Source organism: Phalangium opilio, unplaced genomic scaffold, assembly GCF_054372755.1.
Source record: "Phalangium opilio isolate 3A_F unplaced genomic scaffold, DU_Popi_V2 ptg000017l_1, whole genome shotgun sequence".
Taxonomy (NCBI): Eukaryota; Metazoa; Arthropoda; class Arachnida; order Opiliones; family Phalangiidae; genus Phalangium; species Phalangium opilio.
In genome coordinates this window covers 6,242,248-6,255,354 of record NW_028324151.1, presented here as the reverse complement: position 1 = coordinate 6,255,354, position 13,107 = coordinate 6,242,248, and the positions used below count along the sequence as shown (strand labels likewise).

Sequence of the window (13,107 nt, the reverse complement as noted above, 5' to 3'; positions counted from 1 at the left end):
AAGGGGGACGTAAAAGGAGGCCGGGCTCTTTCGCCTCTCCAAAGTGGGAAAATACGAAAGTTTCGTCATTCGCGTCGCGCTGACGTGAGTTTTCAAGAACCAATGATATGCTGGTAGTAATTTAGAGGTGGGGATGAACTCCGGACCTACGTTTGGACTGGAGATAAAGATGGAAACGTGGCGAATTTATACCTTCTCTCTGGTAAACTAGATATCGCTTCTTGGTTCAAGATTATTCTACTAACACATGGATTGTCAAGATCATGGGGATAATATTCAACCAAGGAGAATATAGCATGAGGAGTAGAAGCTCTTTCAGTTTCAATTCCTACCCCCCATAACTTCGAATTAATCTACTTCTACTCTATCGAATATAAATTCTTCCGTATATCAGAAGATTTCTTTTACCTTCTTCTCTATTTGAAGGGGAGTATATCAACCTCTCAGAAAAATCGGGGTATTAAAAAAAGGAATACAAATTGGGAGTCTTGGGGATTTAAAATTTACGATCTTAAATGATGGCTATAAACTCGGTGTTAATGTTTTCACCAGTTTTGTGCCAATCGGTCTCTGGTACTAGCTCTTTCCAATTTTTAATCGCTTACTGCAGCTTGCTGTCCACCCACGGGAAGACGCGTCCCCTATATAAGGTGTTGAAAAATAATAGGGTAAAGATGATTCCTTCAAAAAAATGTGTCTTATAAGCCTAAGGCAGTTACGTATTTTTAAAGTCGAATCACTAAGTCATTATTTGTGAAGAGATATACATAGGTAGTACTTCATATTCGACTTCAGTCTCTCGTGTTTTGAACGTTTTGAGAAATTGATCTACCTTTGATATCAAAAGAATTTAGACACCAAATTTATGATTGCGAAATCGTTTTTGATGTACAGACACTTAATTACAGTTAAATCAGTTTTTCCCGCCTTTTTTCCGTACTCTGGGTATGGTATTTCACGTGGTCAATAAACCCTTTCCAAAGTAAAATGGTGTCTGGTGTAGGACCACAGAATATCCGGTTTGTAGACAACAAAGACAACAGACGTGGCTTGAAACAATATACGGAACAAATTTGGTGGAGTGATAACGTTGAAGCTGACGATGCTGTGGCCCTCATCCATTTTGAATGTCTTAAAAGCCAAACTACATATTTTCGTTAACATTTCATAACAATTGCATACCTGTTATCACGCCGCAATGAGCAAAAGAATCGGTCACAAATTGCACGCAAAACAACAGGGACTTTTGGCAATTGGGCATAACTCCGACCCTGCTTCTATTCTGGTATTATGCTTCTGCTTATTTCAGCCCCTCTTCCGACTCCCTTGTGGTCAGTTAAAGCACTTTTAATTAAAAATGGACACTGGGCACTTAAAACGGTGGTAAACCTTGGAACGTTTTCAATTATTTAAGTAGCCACAGGGCCAGTAGACTCCCAAGCATTTAATTTTCAAAGTGGGCATTTGCACAGGGCCATGCACAACCTTATTTTTCAACCTGCTTGTGGTTGGTATCTTTTTTAGCGAGACTGAGGTCGCATGGCGTAGCTAGTACTGCCAAGTCCCTAACTACTATTCAGGAAATACTTAAGTCTTATTACAAATAAACTTCAATGGATCTTCATAACACACTTCGCTAATTAAGTCTAGTGTTCCAAGAACACTCGAATACGGACGGATAAAGCACCCAAAACTCTCGAAATGTTTGGCATTGAAGTAGACCATACAGTAAACATTGGAAACGAAAAAAATAAATTCCAAATACTTCGAACCAACCAAAGGGCTTTCTTCATTCAATAGGAATACGTAACTGAAACGTTAACTTTTCAAGTTTAAACAAATTGATTGCAAAACAAGAAAACTAGAAAGAGCATTAAAATAGATGGCTTGGCCGTGCACATCTCTCAAACGGGAAGAAGGAAACTAAGCAACTTTGCCGTTCGAGTTTTGAGCGAGAGGAGAAAGAAAGAAGTTAGAGAAGAGATTTGTTTCAAGCACCCTCTTGAAGTCAATGAAGAGCTCTACAAGTTGTCTCCCCCACCCAAACCATCTTCACCCAATCACGCTTAAAAGATGACTTCTAACTTAAAGAAAAGTGCAAGGATAGATATAGTTTTTCATTTTAAATCAAAATATAGCTGATAAAATAATGAGTATTTGAAGAATGTATTCATCTGTGCAATATTACAAAAAAATTATCGAACAATTAACTTTTCTGCGGATATGACGACACAGATTCAAAACCGATTTCCCAAAGAACATCCCCCTTTAATTTATGGCAGCCCCTGTACATTAGACTGAAACTTTCCTTTGAGAATGAACAAAAATATCTTGAAGATCAATCTTCTTAACCTTCATTCAAGGCGTGTGAATGAATTAATCAATTTATATAACTATAAAATTCCTTTTATATTCCATTCATAAATATTTAGCGTATATAAGCTGCTCCCTAAAACTTAATGATTTTTGAGAATGTGTATTGATATCTTCATTATTCAAAGAAGTTCATGGTTTGAAGAAACATTTTTGAAAGTCGATTGGGCGAAATAAAAACATAGGACAATTTGGTCAAACCCTTTCCGACAATCATGTAAATTATGTGACTTAATGTAGGAACAATTAAGGTACAATCAGGGGAATACCGAGCTCGGTAAACCAGGAATTTGCAAATTCTGCTATGTTTGAACTGTTGTGTATGTTTGCGTTCATTGAAAACTTAAGCAAAAAAGCGTATGGGTTTCAGCAGCAAAACCGCAACTAGGCCTATACAGTGTTACGTCCTAAAATAGACACAAAGACGGATGGCTGTACAGAAAGGAAATACTTTACTGTATGAACTTTTGACATCCGCTTGTTTAAATAGTAAAATAAACCATTTAAACGCGCCACCGATTTTAGCTCATTTCGAATAAGCAGCGTATACGAACCTAGCCTCCCTAATGTTTTCATCCAATCCAACCCCAAAATGACCATAAAGCAGATTCGAAGGTATTGCAAACTCCCATTGAACAATTTCCATTTATGGGGTACAGTATGGGAACCCAGCTATCTAATGTTTATAAACATTCATCTCAACCCACCGTTTTATATCTAAGGTCATAATGAAGTGACGTCATGGGGCAGGCAGGGTATGATTACGTTATGATATAGATAACATTCCATTTGGGAGTATATGAAGTGGATTAAATGAAGAGCTTTACCTTTCTCCCCGCTTCGTTGTTATGTAGATTCATCAAGGCCCTGGGACTGGACCTTCCTCTGGCCGCCCGGACATCGCGAGCGTCCACGAAAGACTTTGAGAAGGCTGTTCCGAAAGCGATGTTGTCGGAACATCCTGACCACTGGAAACCATCCGGCGAGACTCCCTTGACCGTCCCGTCGCAACCGCATCTTTCTAAGTGACCACCGCTACACGCCCTGGTCACCGCGTGGGCAACTCCGGCCGCTGAGATGGCGTGAACAAAGGCGGCCTCTCTGGTACCTAGAAGAATCGTTTCAAAGAATTATGATTCTGTTCCACAAAACGATTGAATTAGAAAATATCAAAACTGTATAAGCTAAATTGATCGATTTCATTTCAAAATTAGCCCCATGTACCTTTCTTGGAAACTAATACCAGAAGTATATAATACTTCTCTTCGAGAGAAGTGTACCAAGTGTAATTGTTACACGATTCATCCCAACATCATTTTACATTTGGAGCAAGGTTACTAAACCGAATCACTTACGCGATAAATAGTTCCCTCAACATTACTCTATTAGCGCTGCTTAACTATTTGCCAAGGCGCATGCGCTTATGTGTTTTTGTCCCACGTCAAGACAATCAAGGTTTGTGGGTTGATTGCTGAGGATTTAGAACTAAATTATCAGTTCAAAATTCAGCCTAGCACGGTGCGATGCCCATCTGAACTTTAATGAGCGGGAGAGCAAACAAAAAGGTTGAGCCTGGGAATAATCATGTTACACAACTAAAGTATTAAGAGGATACAGAGTGTCATCCTTCTTCTAATATCCCCTTCTGCCAATATATAGCTTACACTAAAGAGGTTTAAAGTTATAACAGTGTTGCCAGGAAGTTGGTGATCCAAGAGATTGTAGAGAGGAAGGCTAGCAGTTCAATGTGACTCAGTACTTGACCAACTTGACTCACAGAGGGTCTTACAATGCCTGAGAAAGCGGGAAGGTATTTTCTGTAGCCCATTTAGTTTAAACTTATTTAAGGCGTTCTGGTGCTTACGTCAGTTCACCCCTGGTAACGAGAGTGAGATCATTTCGTTACAAAACTGAACTGACTCATATAGGCCTACTTGACAGACTTATTTTAATATAATTTATCTTAAGTGGGAAACCAACCACTTGTAGCCACTGTACAAATAAACCCTTTTAGAACGAAAATAGATCTTCCGGTGCTGGACAGTGCAACAATATTTCCCCTAATTTTTTTATAGTTGACGTAAATAAACTAATATTCGTTGGAGTAGGCCTACTAGGCTTACGTCTTTCATTTTTTGGTGTTGATAATGTTAAGAATAAGCCAGGCGGACTTCCAGTTAATTCTTTCTTTCTAATTATAGATCCTTTGATGATTTCCAGACCCGAGGATTAAAAAATACTCGAAACTATATACTGTATAGCTCGCTTAGAAAAGAATGTTAAACGCTTCTAATTAAAGTTAGCTTTGAGCTTAACTTAATAATTAGAGGATTTCAAGAAGAGCCGACAGTAATTCCTGATTCATGACATAAGTTTAAAGGAATGGTAAACCGTTTCTTTGGTAAAAAATATGAATTATTGAAAACTTAATCAAGAAATTTAGGATATAGAGCGTGTTTCTGAAATGTCTGTAAGAAATTATGGTGGATGTTCTTTGGGTGATTTCGAGTAAAAAGTGTTCTGTGATATTTTGCACTGAGGAACACCGTTTTCAACTTATTCTTGAAATTAATTTATAATTGAATATTATATTTAACTAAGAAACTAAAAGACAATACCATATTTGAAATTAAATAACGAATATTTCAAATTAATATTAAAAATGGGTATGAGTAAATTAAATTTATTGAGTTGGGGTGTAAAATTCAATTGGACAATTAGTACCGTCTGATGGAATCCCCCCTGTCTGGTTCACAGATAGGCTACAGTTAATTAACTTAATTGCTACTGTCATTATGTTCTTTAATATCATAGATAGCCAATTAGACACGTGGTAACTTATTGAAATATTAATTATTTTTGTAAAATTTAACTTAAATTTTCATTAATTTGTAATCTTTGAATCGTATAAAATATTTCTTCAAAAATTATCTTATAATAAACCTTTTTGATGTAGGCAACCCTTGGTATTGGAACATACAAGGGGTTGATACATTGCCCTCTTTGCGCACTCTCATGGTACAAAAAGACTACTGCGCAGGTGCCAAAAACCGAGATGGAAGGCTAAGTTTTACCCCCGTGTCTTTCCCACTTAGTTATTTCAAAATGCTCTATAATCAACAAATCTTTTAGGGTTCTCTCTCCCTTTAAATATACTCTGATAGACATTTATATAGAAGGAACATTTTAGTTAATCCCCTGTTGAAAAAAAAATTAAGTAAAGTTTTCAACATTTTTTTTAAATATAAATTTCCACTATAGCTTTCTCTGGCATCTCATTCTGTTAAGGGGAATGAATATACATGTACATTTTATACTTAATCTCTTATGGAATCCTCTCGGTTCACCCTTGGATGAAGTTGATTCGTTCAAAAGTCACGGACAGCGCGCCGCTAAAAAGATGCCTTATCGTGGATAGTTGTCTGTCAACGTATAGTTACCCAGGGAAGAAGAAGGGAAAGAAAGGTACCAACCGAGCAGGTTAAAAAAAAACCTTTCCATTTAATCAAATTGAACGATTCTTATCAATAAAAGACACTTTTGTAATCGAAAGGACATTAAACTAATCCCTAAGATGATGGCCGAAACATATATATATAGACGTTGGACAAACTATAGCTAAATAATAAGTATATTAATATTGTAAGACAAATTATAGTCGCAACTGGGAAGGGGGAGGGGGTGTTAATATACAGGGTGTTGCTGAAATGTCTGTCAGAAATTATCAAATTAAAGGGGATGTTCTTTGGCAAATCGATTTTGAGTCGGAAATGTAACTTCTGTCTATTTCCATTTTGCCACAAGAGTCAAGGGACACTGTTTTCGAGTTATGATTGGTCAAAGTATTTTACGGATGACCCCTTAAATTTAATTAACAAACTATGTTTTAAGACAAATTAGTCTAAACTGAGGTGGGAACATACAGGGTGTTGCTGAAATGTTTGTCACAAATTAAGTGGGATGTTCTTTGGGCGATTTAGTTTTGTTCAATGGTATTTTACCACGAGGGACACCGTTTCAAGTTACAAATGGAGTGATTTATGGATAGAGATGTGAGTCGGTAATTTACCGTCCGTAAATTACCGGTAATTTACCAAATACCACGTAAATTACCGATTTATATCTTACCGTAATTTTCAAATGGTAATTTACCGGTAAATTACCGCGGTAATAAGCCTGTGAAGATATAAAATACCATAAATTACGGTGATTTTTGTTACCGTCCGTAAATTACCGGTAATTTACCAAATACCACGTAAATTACCGATTTATATCTTACCGTAATTTTCAAATGGTAATTTATCGCGGTAATAAGCCTGTGAAGATATAAAATACCATAAATTACGGTAATTTTTGTTATTCCAAAATTTTAATCGTAATTTACCGGTAATTTTTCGGTAAATTACCATTTTTAAAAATTACGGTAATTTCACATCTCTGTTTATGGATGCAGAAAGCGTTGCGTTGTTAGAAGCGCGAGCACCATTTTGTACATAACCCCATCATGAAATGTTATATTTTAATGTTACAGGTTATTAAGAGTGTCGAGCTCAATTTTATAATATCTTACCATCATTTAGGGCTTTGCCAAATATTTTGGTGCCATTAAGCGTATTACAATTCCACCTTCGATTTCGGAATTGATATTGACACTCCCTGATGGCCCGTTCGGCACCCAATCGAACGCTGTCCATCACCTCAATATTCCTCTTGCATATTTTGACTTGTCTTTTACTTAAGCCTTCTAGAGTATTGCACACAGTGTCTCTGTCTTGAGTGGCGATACTGGCCGTGCGAAGCAAGGATCTGAAAAAGAAAAATAAAACCAAAAACAATTAATCAACCATTCGTTATTGAAAAACAATTAAAACGAAGCCGGTGAAGTTGAATTTTTACAAAAAAAAATTAATAACATTCATTCATATGAATTAATTCTTACAAATGTAATTGGATCAGTTGAAAATTTATATAACCAAGAGTATATAAAACAAGTGGGTGTCGAAGTCTGTTACATGTCAGCCTTTAGTTACGTCAAGAAGCGATATCTAGTTTATTAGGGAGAAGGTATAAATTCGCCACATTTATTATCTAGCTTTATCATCCAGTTCAAACGTAGGTCCGGAGTTAATCCCCGCCTCTAAATTACAACCAGTATCTCATTGGTTCGCGAAAACTCACGTCAGCGCGACGCAAATGACGAAAATTATGTTTTTCCCCGACTGAGGAGAGGCGAAATAGCCCGGCCTCCTTTTACGTCCCCCCTTATATTTTGAAAGGGGGACTGGGACTATGGCGCGCGAATACTTTGGCATCTTAGACCTTCTCCCTTGGTTACGTATTTCATGTTTTTCGAATAGATTCTAACTATACTCTCTTTTCCGCATCCACTCTAGATATCACATTCATTTTAATAAACATCCTATTGTAGTAAGGTAACATTATTTCTGTATATGGTTAGTTCGCGTGTTGAAATTCGATCCCTCAAAGAACAAAGATTGAACCCCAAAAAAGGTAATATCACTACTAGTTTACAACAAAGAAAATTCCATTCACTCGAGTCGAACCATGCACCGAAAGAATTTGAAGGTTTAGGCTAATTTAACTCCTCTCATATTGTCGTAAAACAAAGTTAGTATTTGATAAACAGTTTATTGTCTAGTCTAGGGTGGGCTATCCCGCTATAGTTATAACAGGGCTAGGGCTTTTCCTATTTCCAAAATTCTTGTCTAGTCTCCAAAACAGGAACCAATATAGGAAACGGTCTAAAGGAGAGAGACTATGGGAGTTTCATAATGATAAAACAAACGACTAAGGGGTTGGAAATGGAAACTTCTCATTTTTGAGATTTGCGACGGGATTATTAGCTTTCAATGGCACGTGAATAAGTATTTGAAAATTGAAATTTTTGCAAAAAATCAACAAATAAAATGCGGCCTAAATAAATGAGAAAGAAAACAGGCCAAATTTAATTTTGATATTAGTGAAAGACAATTAATGTTAGAAATTTTTACCACAGGTCAAAGGGGGCTTGGACATGTACCTTTAAATGGCGCGTTATTTTCTCTAGCATAAGTTTATAAGTGATATGTTCCTACCATAAGTATGACGCTTATACTTCGTAATGCTAGAGACTTACAGCTCGAGCTAGTTCCAGAACGACAAGCGAGAATTGCAGACTAAACTCGGTTAAAATTGCAGTCCAGATTCCTATTTTGCCTGTACTAACCCTTTGATAGCGCCTCACCAGGCGTAGCTTTACGAGAATCTATGACGTTTTACCTACGTCACTTCATGACAAGCTCTCAGTAACCAGTGACAAAGTTATGGAACATATCTTATATTTGGAATTCTTGAATATTTTTACATCGAAATATCGAATTTCATGGCAATTTTGGGACGGTTATAAGCACTGCTATGCTACCCTTCATTATTTCAATCTCTTTAAACACTAAACCACCCTTACAAAAGGTTATAATAACAACTTTAAACTTAAAACCCGAACCCAAATGGGAGGGCTAATTTTTTATACCCTTTTCTTTACTTTTTGGGGCAATGATTAGAGGTCCTTTGTTGTAAAAGAGTTGGGCCAGTCATGATCTCAGGTATAAGTTACAGCGTCATGGCAAACAATATCATCCTTCAATAGAATTTAAAAGAAATAAGCTCAAAACCCCGCTATTACTCCATAAATATTTCTAACAAAAATATAGGCCTATATAAAAAAGATGTACTGTACACCAGAACAAATAGGGACGTTTTAGGGTTAAGATGGATGATGGTTTCACCGCGGAACAAGAAGAAGGAAAAGAAACACGAGGCCAGCAGCTTACCTCAGCGTCAAGAATCGGCCACCCGCGAATGCCTACAGATTTTTTTCTTCTATCCTATAACTGCCTTCAAATAACATAATAATGGATGAACACAAAGTATATTAACTCGACGTTATCCATACCCAGGGCTACCACCAAAATCTCAAAAATGAATAGGGGTAATAAAAGTTACTTACTCTCTATTTTCCTTACTAATTTTTAAATGAAATTAATTTGGAAGAGTCAAAAATTAATCTTATTCACGCCCAATTATAGATTGTCTCACCTTCCAAGGACCTAAGCATAGAGAAGGTAACGGTTCACCTTGTACACCGTAAACAAAATAGATAGCTTTAACTCCGTGAGCCAAGCTAGTATAGAACTGATTCAAACTGAACTGAACTGCTAACCATTTACACATCAGAGATCACCATGGAGAAAAGAGGTGTGATGGAGCGGTAGTGATGATGGGCCATAAGCGGCAAAGAAAGTCTCCAAGTGTACCTTGTGCACGACCCTTAGTCCCTTACGCTTCGGTAGGCGATTGTTAAGTGCTGCGGCGTAGCGCCATTGTTTTTGTATCAGAACTAGCTTCTTTTTTAAGACACAGGGGGCATCCACGACGTATCGTACAACCCTACTGAAACGCGGAGAATGCTGGGAGGACTCCGTTGCGTTTCCGCAAGTGGGGGTACATATTGCAACGTTAGAGCATTGAGGATATACAGTAGAGGAGAAGACACTTTAGTCTTTACCAATACATAAGAGAATATCTCGCCATATTTTTAATATTCACTTCCGGTTTTTTTCTCATTGGCTGATTGCCTTCTGTACAAGACATATCACTGCTGGTTTTGAAAAATGTCGTCTGCTTTACTGAATATATCCTCTATCGAAGCTGGGAGTGACATTTAGTCAAAGGTAACTAACCACGTGTCTACCAAAAAACATAGAATGCCGGAAGTAGCTCCAAAAAATTTAACGAAAACTGAATACACCAACAACTGAATACACCAACAACTGTCTACTCCTTTATTGTATATCCTCTATGGTTAGAGGTATGGAGGTTCCTGCTCCATTCCTCTCTCTCCTTCAAGGGTTCACCAACTGCCTACCAACGTCGAAACGTCAGTATTTTAGTGAACTTATGCTTCGGAATAATCAGTTTCTGCTAGGCCTAATAATGGCTGCCACCAAATAGAGTTGGTTCGGTTTTTTGGTGGAATATTATCATCATCACGGATCCCCTCGCTCGCCAACAGCGCTAAGATCGTCTATTATATTTATAGGACCACTTTTCAACATCTTTAGTATAGTACCTTGACTTAAATAAAGACCTTGCTGGCTCGCACCCGTCTTCCCGCTGTCTTTCAACCAAACCCCCTTCACATTTTTTTACTAAATCCATAGTGTATGTGAGTGTATACTGTATATAACTTGTAGTTTTCTTAACTTTATAGTTTTTGATTCATTGGAGATGCAGACTAAAAGTGAATGAACTCATTCTGATTTGAGTACATGGTTTTTATACACTATAGTATATTTCGTCTTGATTTATTTATTATTTGAATATAAAGTTGATTTTTTTAATGACTAATTAATCTTGTAAATTTATTTGAAAATTAGTATAAAGAATCTATAGTAAAATTACCAACAAAAAAAAATTAAGAATTTATGTAGGTTCGAAGCTTCTTATTTTAAAGAGGTTCGAAGATGTTCAAATAATGTATATTTTGTTTAGTAGCGAGTTTTAATAGCGTCTGTTTATTTAAAATTAATAATCAAATTAAATTTTTTTAACTGTGCAATGCGTCGAAAATCTGTAGTAAATGCCTTAGACGTTTAGCACTTTAATTTTGTTCGGTGAACTAGTACGTGTTAAACCAGGGATAGATTTAATTTTAGAAGTAGGAATGGAGAACGGTTAGTATTTACTCCAGTCCGACTCCCCAGAATAGAGCCCCTCCCTCCAACACGTAACGAAAAGTTTAAATTATCTTATTGGCTCACTTAAACTACGTTTTGATGACGTTGCTGCCTGACGGGGACGGCGAAAAATAAACGTAATTCCTTTTTACCTCTGTCGCTATGACCCGCCTCTTCTTTCATGCGCCTCCGTCCCGTGGAAGGGGTCCGGGACTTTGGCGCACGCCCAGATTACTCTGTTCTCCATTCCTACTTCTAAAATTAAATCTATCCCTGGTTCAATATAATGGACATTTTGTTTAGTAACGAGTTTTAATAGCGTCTGTTTATTTGAAATTAAAAATCAAATCAAAATTGTTTAATTGTGCAATGCGTCAAAAACCTGTAGTAAATGCCCTAGACGTTTAGAACTTTAAATTTGTTCGGTGAACTCGTACGTGTTAAGCCTAATGTGAAAATTAAAACCGAAAAGCACGTTTGATTTTTGTCGCGACAAACTTGAAAGAGCGCTTGATGAATTTCGTGGACGTTTTTTGGTCATTTAAAAAAAAAACTCTCCACTCTACAGGGTGTGACACTTTCTGATAAGTCTTGCATAAATTAATGGTGGATGTTCTTTGGGAAATCAATTTTGAATCGAAAATTTAACTTCTATCTATCTCCATTTTGCCACAAGGGCCACTGTTTTCGAGTTAAGATTGATCAAGTATTCCTTGAATTTTTTTTTCATTGTAATTTCAGAAAAAGTGTGCTACCCCTCGTACTAACTCTCACCTTTGTCACCAATTATTTCAAGGTATATCAAAAGTTACGTTAAGTGTTAGGTGCAAGATCTTTCTGGGTCACAATTACTCGAAATTTTATTATGATGGATGACATTTTGGGGGGATTCTTGAATGTAAAATTGAACGACTCCTTAGGGACCAATACGTCAGAAGACGACCATAAAACGTCCTCAAAAATTGCACCTTAATTTGAGCATAACTTATTGAAAAGAGTGAGAGAGAGAACCCACCCAAATACAATTTAAAAATCTTATAGGAATTAAATATGAAATTAATTTAAGTGAGAGATAAAAATAGAATGATCCAAATTTCATAGCTGTAATTGTTTGGTGGTTAAATTAGACTAAACAGTAGATAACTTTTCATTTTAATATCTTTGTTCAGAAGCATATTTAATTAGTAGAACGTTAGTCCGTCATATGACGTATCTTTGTTTCCAAACGAGTCTAATTTCCATACTATTCTTAAGAAGTTAAGATTCCTGTATTTTTTTATTAATTTTATGGCATATTATTTTCCACCATGTTAACTAATTTCTTTGACATCAAACGCGGTCAGAAAGTTACTAACATCAGACAGACAAAACTGCGTCTTTCTTATTAAATGCCCGTTCAGACGTTCCCTTCGATCGCCTCGCTAATTTAGGTTCTGTCGCATCGGTAAGATAATTTCCCCGTTCATAAGCAAGAGCAGACGACTTAAAACGAGTACGGTGATTTTTGAATCAAGACTTTTGAATAATAATATAGCTGCTCATCCAAAATCATAAACAAACACCGCACCAAGAATCCTTAAACTCTTCATAATATCGTCTGCTAAAACATAGCTCAATCGATCATGCGTCAGTGAAGCATGATCGAGTTCGAGTAAGTTATGGCAAAAGAGAAGGCGCTAACGAGGTGGCGCCATCTGGATGGAAATTGAGTAACTGACCGATAAAATTGAAAATTTTCAAACTAGACCCGCGAATCTTTTACGTATAGAGAGCTTTCAGTTGGAGGAGGAGCTGAGCCTCGTGACATAATTTACGCGGGAATGAACCTGAGACCACCCAATACGGCTACCAGAACAGCCAAGTAAGACTTTGAGGGTGTGACGTACTACTATCCCATGTGAAAGCTCTCTATTGTCACGTGTTTAATTAAGCGAACAAAAGTGACTTCATGTCGACGTAAACGTAAGATTTTAGTCTATAGTCTGAATGGACCTTTATA

The 13,107-nt window shown here is 36.8% G+C and overlaps 1 protein-coding gene and 1 long non-coding RNA gene across 5 annotated transcripts in view; both read right to left on the bottom strand.

Annotated features, from left to right (window-relative positions):
- Positions 1-13,107, bottom strand: part of LOC149702729 (uncharacterized) — a 157,899-nt gene that overhangs the window by 31,998 nt on the left and 112,794 nt on the right. The window lies entirely within an intron of this gene.
- Positions 1-13,107, bottom strand: part of LOC149702730 (protein Wnt-4-like) — a 151,310-nt gene that overhangs the window by 27,938 nt on the left and 110,265 nt on the right. For 3 of the 4 annotated variants that reach the window (XM_089866643.1, XM_089866642.1, XM_089866641.1), the window contains 2 exons: positions 6,944-7,179; positions 3,201-3,481 (listed from right to left, as the gene is read on the bottom strand). In XM_089866643.1, coding sequence (XP_089722769.1) covers positions 3,201-3,481; positions 6,944-7,067 — 405 coding nt within the window. In that variant the 5' untranslated portion in view covers positions 7,068-7,179. Of the gene's footprint in view, positions 1-3,200; positions 3,482-6,943; positions 7,180-7,312; positions 7,503-13,107 lie in introns of those variants that run through there. The other variant, XM_089866644.1, reaches the window with a different exon arrangement.